The sequence below is a fragment of the Mustela lutreola genome, chromosome 3 (genome assembly GCF_030435805.1).
Source record: "Mustela lutreola isolate mMusLut2 chromosome 3, mMusLut2.pri, whole genome shotgun sequence".
In the NCBI taxonomy this organism is placed as follows: domain Eukaryota; kingdom Metazoa; phylum Chordata; class Mammalia; order Carnivora; family Mustelidae; genus Mustela; species Mustela lutreola.
The window spans coordinates 38480206-38489089 of NC_081292.1; the positions used below are offsets into that span (position 1 = coordinate 38480206).

The 8884-nt window shown below is 38.5% G+C and overlaps 1 protein-coding gene across 1 annotated transcript in view; it reads left to right on the forward strand.

The window, feature by feature from the left end:
- The window catches only part of STK3 (serine/threonine kinase 3), a 272655-nt gene extending 266174 nt beyond the window's left edge, over positions 1-6481 (forward strand). The window contains exon 11 of the mRNA XM_059165944.1: positions 5087-6481. Coding sequence (XP_059021927.1) covers positions 5087-5245 — 159 coding nt within the window. The 3' untranslated portion in view covers positions 5246-6481. The remainder of the gene's footprint in view (positions 1-5086) is intronic.
- Positions 6482-8884: the final 2403 nt, after the last annotated feature.

The window sequence follows — 8884 nt, forward strand, 5'->3', positions numbered from 1 at the left end:
GGCATTATTTAATATTATAGGGCCATTTTTATCATTGTGTGTGTCCATAAAATGTTATCTGGTTTGCGACCCTGTCTACTACTAAGCCATTGAGCAGTTCTGCTCTCCCAAGAGATTGGAAAAGCTGCTTCTGCCCACATTTTCCTCCCCAAATCATTTTCATATCTGTGGGAGGCTCAATAGCTACAGAAATACAGAGTGCTAAATATATGTTATTAGGGCTTAATCATGAGTCAAAACCCAGCCAGAAAATCATGTCTATAAATCATACCCACTGTATAAAAAGTGGAAAGTTCTACCAGTTAACCTCACTTTTTTTTTTTTTTTTTTTTTTTTTTTTTTGGTCTAGGTGCTACCATAATCTAGTTATTTAGAAATCTGCTGGCATTCCTCTTCTGTTAACAAAAAGAGAAGAGCCTCTGATCACAAAAGCTAACATTTGGGGATGATTTTCTATTGGATACCATAGTTAGATCATAAGATCAAGGAGAAAACCTTCATAATCTTACCCTCATCAAGGGCTTCAGTTACAGCCTAAATGCTGATGATTCCCCAAATCTGTACCTTTATTCTCTTTCCTGAGCTTCAAAACTCCAAATTATAATCCATATCTAATGTCCCCACCTTGACGCTTTATCTCTCAAACTCAACAAGACTAAAACTCAATTTGATTTACTCCCCTATCTTATTAATGAGAACAATCTCTACCTCATCATCGTACCTTGAAGCCAGAATCACCCTAGCCCTTCCTTCTTCCTGATTTTTCTCAATCAGTCAGTCAACAAAGAAAGCCCTATCAGTTCTACTTCCAGCTCTCTCAGATCCCTCCCTTCTTCTCAGTCTCCACTTCCTTTTTCCTGGTCCAGTCCTCGCCCTCTCTCTAGACAGTTGCAGTGACCTGCTCACAGTCCTTCCTGCCTCCATTCCCCCCCCCCATGCTAATCCATTTTCTATACCTGCTGTTGGATATATTTTTCTATCTCACATATGGTTATGTCACCAGTTATATTCAAGACTGTCTAGCATTTCTTTCTTGGCTACAGAAAGTCTGTAGCAACGTGCCTAAGGCCCTTAGCAGTCTGATCTCTGCTCTCTTTCCTGTCTCTTTTCCTGGTGCGCCTCACATCCCAGTGGCCACCTGCGGTCTCCGAGGATGCCAGACATTTGCGCACCTTACACCTTTCTACTCATGCTGCTTCCACTGTCCCCTGTCCTATTGCCCATCTTCTCAGCGTCCCCATCCTAGAGTGCATTAGCTGTGCATGGACCTCTTTCCAGCTAGATTGCAAAGTCCTTGTGGGCAGTAGAGTGTTTGTTTATCTCTGAATCCGCACTGCTTGGTCCAGAAAAAAGAATAAATATTTTAATAAGTGAGTGTTCTGGAGTTCTCGGACAGCCCACCTGAAAACATAACTATAACTATATATGTTTGTTAAATAGGTGTCCAATTTCCTGTAAACTTGATCTTATAGAGCCACAAATCTGAAATCATATTAAAAACAAAAAAACAAGTATTACAAGCTTTAGCACTAAAATCATGTTCTGTCTTTTCTGAAACAGTCTGAAGCTTTCATTAATGTATTTATTCTTATATAGTGTAATGCCTTATAAGATTAATTGCTTTTCTAGTTCCCAGCAGGCAAACAAGTTTGCAGTAAAGGGAGAATGACATATGTCTAATGAAGGCCATGAAAAGGAGCTGACAGCTTTCTCTCAAATGAAGATAAAAAGCCAAAAAGGAGAGAGAAAATTAGCACACAGCACAGATTAGTGATAGAAACTAATAATGGTGATTTATCATCAAAGGAAGGTTGCTTTAGGTCCTGGGTCCTCTGCTTAGAAGGCAACATATTTGTTAAGTACTTTATAAGGATTTTCTTTTCAAAATGGGTGAAATGAAGTTTTTAATCACTTAAAAAACTAAGATTTAGATACTTCACGAATTTACTTGTGTGAAACGCCTAATTCCCTAACAATGCCAGGTAACGGTTCTCCAACATCACAGACCTGTTTGTCACAAATTTTACATATTGAAAATATAAAAGTCTATTAGAAGAGGGAAACTTGTCTTCTGAGTAGCTTCTTTCTCTGAATTCAGTCCACTACTCTAATATAATATTTATAAACTGTTGGTAATTTGCCCCAGTAAAGTAGCATACGATATTTACAGGAATATCTTAATGCAAAAATTGTTTGCTTTGTTATGTGATTTCTCCTAATCTTAGAGTAACCCATTGCTTTGAGTCATGTTTTTCTGTATTTCTGTTTACCCACCCTCACGCCATGATATTTAGTGCTACAATTCTGTTTCATAGTTCCTTTTTTTTTAAAGATTTTATTTATTTGACAGACAGAGATTACAAGTAGGCAGCGAGGCAAGCAGAAAGAGAGGGAGGAGGCAGGCTCCCTGCTGAGCAGAGAGCCCGATGCAGGGCTCGATCCCAGGACCCTGAGATCATGACCTCACCCGAAGGCAGAGGCTTAACCCACTTAGCCACCCAGGCGCCCCACTGTTTTATAGTTTCTAAGTGTGTGTACAGTCTCTAAAGTTTAAATAATTTTTGGACTATCTGGCATGGAGACATGAAACTCTTGCATAAAAATCAATTGTGAAATGATAAATGGCTCTAGAATCAATCAAATGCTAAATTGTGTTGTTTAAATTATAAATGCCATATAGAAGTTCAGAGATGGGAAGATTAGCGTGGGCTGAAAAAAAAAGACAAAGTGAAACTGGAACTTATGCAGACAGCACTCAGGCGTGTCTTTCTTGGGGAAACATAGCCATGTGTTTTCTGTATTGGCCCTTCATCTCACTGTCACCTGTTCCTACAGTTCAGAAAGTTCCAAGGCCCCTTGTTGGCTTATTCTTTATCCCCCAGTGATTTGAACAGATTTGACCACATAATAGATATATGATTAATACTTGGATTAAAATTAATGAAGAAAGAATAGAACACAGTGCATTGTGTATATATGTAACACGTATAATGGTACGCTATCCTAAGCTAGCTCCTGTCCACGATAGGGCATAGTTTACATTTATACACACCAGAACTTCTCGTCCACCAAAGCAAGTGGTGCTCACTTTCAGAGTCCCGTCCTGGGAGCCCACATCCTCCTTCCCGTGACACTGTCCTGCCTGTATTTTTGGAAATCTTCTTTTGAATTTCCTTCAGAGTCTGGGACTCGTTCTTTTCAGTATCCTCAGTCGTGACAGATCTTTTTCAATTGAGAATGGATTTGATTTTTAGAACCAAGAGTGACCGAAGGCCAGCTAAGTTGAGTAAAATGGAGAATCAATCCGAAAAGTACTATTTTGGAGTACTATTAAAATCAACATGTTGACTCTAAAGTAATGAGAGCATTTTCTGGTTTGGCTCATAAAATAACGGAAGTTCCCTTATTAAAACAAAAAAGAGGCTGCAAGTTTTATCATACTAAAATCAAGCCTGAATTCTTCTCATAGAATTTACCTGCTCTGGAGCAGATTATGACTCCCTGCATTCCAAACCCTGCTCTGCCCAGCTAGGAACCCCACCAGCCCCTGGATCTGCACTGACCTTACTGCTTCCTCAGAATGGTGGTGCTTCCTCCCCAGGGCCTTGCTTATTGCTCTGAGATACCCCCCTTTGCACAGACCAACACGGTGCCTGCTCCTTAAAGGAAATCTTCTCTCCATTGAATTTATAGTGAGGCTTCTCTTTTTTTGGTTGGGAATCTGTTTTTTTAAAAAACACCAAAAAATGGTGGCTGCTCTCCTCAGCAAAGTGTACCATGAATGTGCCTGTGAGAAGCTTCTCGGTGGGTTTGAAAACCTCTCGTTATAATCCGTAGTGCCTGTGGTAGGGGCTTGTGGCTGTCCCTCAGTGTTTCTAGTTCCCGATCTTACCCTTCTGACACTTTGGGAGTTTGTTAGGGCAGGGAGCTCAGTGGGCTTCTTAGCTCTTCTTACAGTACTTACCAAGATGCTGAGTATGTAATAACATTCTGCAAATCACTGGTTTTACGTGTTTTTAAACAACCCACCTGCTGCCATTGATTTAATAGTATCTGAAGAAGACCGAGTTTTAGATTTTTTTTTAATATTAATAGATAAAAGCCCAAGTATTAGCTTATATATTTCAGGGCATCCTAAAATATGTTTCTAGAGAGATAATCCATATCTTGCTATTGTGACATATGAATAATTATGGTAAAGCTCAGGATGCCAGAGATCCCATTAGGTGGAATGGCTCTCATCCCCCATATCTGAGAGGCTTCCCTCACAGAAAACCGGTGAAGGTTTCCAGAAGGCAGCAGAACTGAACTAAATCATTATGGTCAAACTATATATCATTTAGTCAGATCTTATCACTATTGTCAAACTATAATGTATATGGTGAAAATTTGATAGGCAGTTTATCTTCCAACTGGCCAAGCCCATGTCAGAATTTATAGAGCACTGTTTACATCAGGCTTGGGATATTTTGAATCACAAGTTCAGAACCTTAAGTATCAAAATGTTTGAGACAGAAGTATTCTAGATCATTTAATTTTCTGATTAACCCACGTACTTCAAATTTAAGCATTTGGCAAAATGCGGGATAGAATGGTTAATTTAACCTGATTCAATCTCATCACATTCTTGGGTGACTCTGCAAGTGTTCACAATTATGGTGGTACCCCAGAGCTGGCAAAGATGTGAGAGATTAGAGTGAAATATATCCGGAACATATCCTGAACGTCTGTGTGTTGGCGCTGGTGGATTGGTCTCTCTGTCTTTCTTTAAAAAAAAAAAAAAAAGAAAAAAAAAACTTTTCATCAGCTTATTTTTTTTCATTTGCTCTTTCCTAAAAGCAGAGTTGGGTTTTGTTTTGTTTTGTTTTGTTTTCATTGCTTTTGTTGCAAGATAACTCAAGGTTCTTATAAGGTGTTGTGGCTTCTTGGTTCTTCAGGGAAGGAATTCCTGTTTTAATTGTGGAACTGCATTTCAGAGATGATGTAAAGAGTTTGCTGAAATATTCATACTAAAGCCGGTTAGATTTTAAGCTATTGTCGATCATTTTATTATGTTGATGTCTTCATTTTTTTTTCCTGTTTCTAGTTAAAAAATCTAAGTTTAGAAGAACTACAGATGCGGTTAAAAGCACTAGACCCCATGATGGAACGAGAGATAGAAGAGCTTCGTCAAAGATACACTGCGAAGAGACAACCCATTCTGGATGCAATGGATGCGAAGAAAAGAAGGCAGCAAAACTTTTGAGTCTCACTTCTTCTCTGTTTGTTTCTTTAACTATTCTGGAGACCAAGAAACCACTAAGAATTGAAGGAATATTATTATTGTTGTTGTTTGTTTTAATCCCTAAGATTTGTGCTCTACAGCTAGGCAGCAGTCCAGAACTGATGATGGTACTTACCTAGTCAATTCCCAAAAGGCAGAATTTACAACTGTAGCCACTATGTTTTCATTTTTAAATAATGAAAACAACAGACATGTATTCCTCTTAGATCTGTCAGCTGCGTACCAGCGCTAAGTGTGTCCTACAACAAACGCTGTGTTTAGAGACCTTGGAAATCTGAAGCTATTGTTTAATTGTACAGCACTGAAGGGCTTTATGTTACAATATTCTTTATTCTTATTTCTAGTAGCTTATTTATTGTATCCCCAGGTAAGCTTATTTATTTATGCTGTTTTACTTTGTTTTGTTTTTAAGGACAAGATCAGGATAGCTTTGGTGAAGGGAGGAGCGTATTAATAGATGATAATGTACAGCCAAATTATACTTTTAGCAGGGAGCTATGGGGTACATTCCTTGATTTCCAGGATAGTTTTCCAGTAGAAACAAAGCAATAATAGCAATAGCACCCAAATGGGCCAGATATTTTTTTATACTGAAACAATAATTCCATTTTTACCTTCAGAAATTTTGTTTAATGTTTTTATTGATGTTTGGTACAAATAGAACTATATATATTTAGGTCACACAGAGCTATAATGTTTGAAACCAAAGAAATCAATGGAACCTTTGCACCAAAAATGTGCGGTAAATATTTTAAAAGAAATAAATCTTTAAGACAAATGTAATTTGTTAATATTGTTTCGTGTTGCATGGATAGGTCTGATAGCTGAACTGTATCAAACTGTAATAAGCTCATCAAATTTATTTCTGTGAAAATGTGCTCAATCGTCACAGGACTTTTGTGTTGATTTCATTGATTTCCTGGGAATGGGTAAACATCATGTGCCTGAGAGTAACAAAATAGCAAAAACATTTGTACTGAACTGTGTAAGCCTTGGGGACTGGGAAAAAAAAAAAAGATTAAAACCATTAAAAAGAAGCTCATTTCTAAGCTGAATGAACGTTTGTGTGATTGAACTGGGACCAGTCAGTTCCTAAGCCGCACACATATGGCCATATTGACAGTGTTTGTTCTTTTGTGTGTTTAATTACTATGTGTAAATCATAAAGACAAATAAATTTTACTGTGCCACCCAGCACATCTCATCTCTATGTCTTTTTTTAAAAACTCACCACCTGGATTCTTTTTCTGGCACGAAGGTATGTTAGGACAGGCTGGCCAGTGCCGGGATTACAAAAGTGAACGTCAGTGGCTCAGAGTAACACAGGTGATAGGTGATTTCTCCCTGGGGATCCGCCCATCCCACGACCGGGAGCCACCCTGCCTCCCTACCCACTCGCAGGACTGTCACCATGTGCAACACTGGTGGTCACCACAGCAAGGGGAGGAGTGCCAACGAGTCTCACATGAGCTCCAGCCTACTGTGACACCTGTCAGGGGGCCACAGCCAGTAGTCGGAGCTACTCACATGACCACCCTAATTTCAAGGGAGCGAGGAAATGCAACCTTACTGCGCACCCGGTGAGCAGCAAGAGAAGGAAGATGCCAGCAGGTTCACAAGGACCGCCAGGGAAGGTGGAGGTCCCTGGAAAGCTTCAGTTCCATTTTAAAATGACAGTTGCACCCTAGGCCTGCCTTGGAGTAATACTTCCCTCTGCTCTGTTGAGTCCTTACAAATAGTAAATTGTGTAGTTGGATAGGAATTACAAGATTGTTAAAGCAAGGGGGTGCCTAGGTGGCTCAGTGGGTTAAAGCCTCTGCTCAGGTCATGATCCCGGAGTCCTGGGATCAAGCCCCGCATTGGGCTCTCTGCTCAGCAGGAAGCCTGCTTCTCCCTCTCTGCGCCTACCTCTCTGCCTACTTGTGATCTCTGTCAAATAAATAAATAAAATCTTTAAAAAAAATTGTTAAAGCAGCAGTGAGTATTGGAAAGTTTCTAAAGATCGTTAACAATGAAGACTGAACTTACAATATATGCTTCAGCTGCATCCTTACGCAGTCTACTTGGCACAGCAGACTGAGTCAGTCAACGCAATCACCCGACCCCTTTTTTCCCCTTTCTTAAGTGTTTTTCTTTTCAGTAACCTGTCTAACACCTTGCCTGATTTGATGGAATCAAATGGCTGTCTTGCTATCATCCAAGTAAAACCACCTACATGAAATGTCAAGAAACCTATGAAGATGATTTTTCTCCAGTTTGCTAAATTAGAAAATTTATGCAAATTAATTCAATGAGGCCTGTTAACCACTCTTACTAATTCAGTCTCAACAAGAATCCTCCTTTTAATAGTAAACACAGAGTGTTCCAATCACATTGTAATATGTATGTATAGATTTTATACCCTGTTGTTATTTTTATTCTTGATACACACACACACACATATATATTTAAGAGAATTAAGAATTAAGAACAGTGAGCATATTTTCATTTTAGAGCCTCAGGAAGCTCCAGAATATTTTAGGATGATCTGTTCCAAAATTCTTCCAGTCTTCTCAGTCCCTTCCCCCCACCAACCAAATAAAAAGGAACTTATGGTGAGTTCTGAAAAACCAAAAGCCATGAAAGAATGCTTCGAGTCTAGGTAAGCCTTGATTAGTCATGATGCCGAGGAAAAGAGTTTTCTAGTTATTTTAATGAGTTTAAGAAGAAGCCTCTTATTATCTTAACCTTGGCTTCTGAGAACATTCCAGAAATAGGTAAGTGTACTTTCTGCACACCCCCGTCCTTTCATAAATGCAGAATTGTAAATGTAATTGTAGCTAATGAGTGAGGATTCTGTCTTGCTGAAAAGCCAGCATCATTGTATATGTTGTCCTATAGAAAGAAAGTTTTTTTCTTTGATTTAGATGACTCATTTCTACAGACTTAGAATACAGCTTAGCTTATTTTAGCAATAATATTTTTATGTTCAGAAGATGAGCTCATTTGGCCAATATACATTGGAGAAGGAAATGTTTTTATCTAATGGATTTCAAAATAATAATCTATTATTTGGGACACTTCTATTTGTCGGACACCATGCTAAACAACCTAACATGTATCACTTACATGCTTTTGCATTTCTTTCCTTTCCTTATTTACTGAGTCACATCCCCAAGGTTTAAAAATCACTCTCTACTCACTGAAGGATATGTAGCTTCTCTAGCGGAAATTATATAATACATTAATAAGATGTTTTTAACTTAGTTGCAGGAAATCTTTTCAAATTACTGACACATTAGCTTTCAATGGGAATGCTATTTTGGTTTCCTATCCTGTATGTTAAAGATTAATGATTAAATCCTGAAAATAGTAACGATACAACACTCTAAATAGAGCATCCTTTAAAAAAATAATTGGAGTTACATTGCATTACTAAATCATTATCAGGCATAGGCATTTAACTGGGTATTTCATCAAAATGCTATTTTGGAGTACAAGCTACTTTTTTGGTCCCAAAGCCCAAGAATCAGGGTTCTAAAGAGAGAACCACTCTTCTTTGCTTTTTGAGTAATTTGATGAGATGTGGACTCGAGTTGTATACCTTAGTTGGCTACTCTG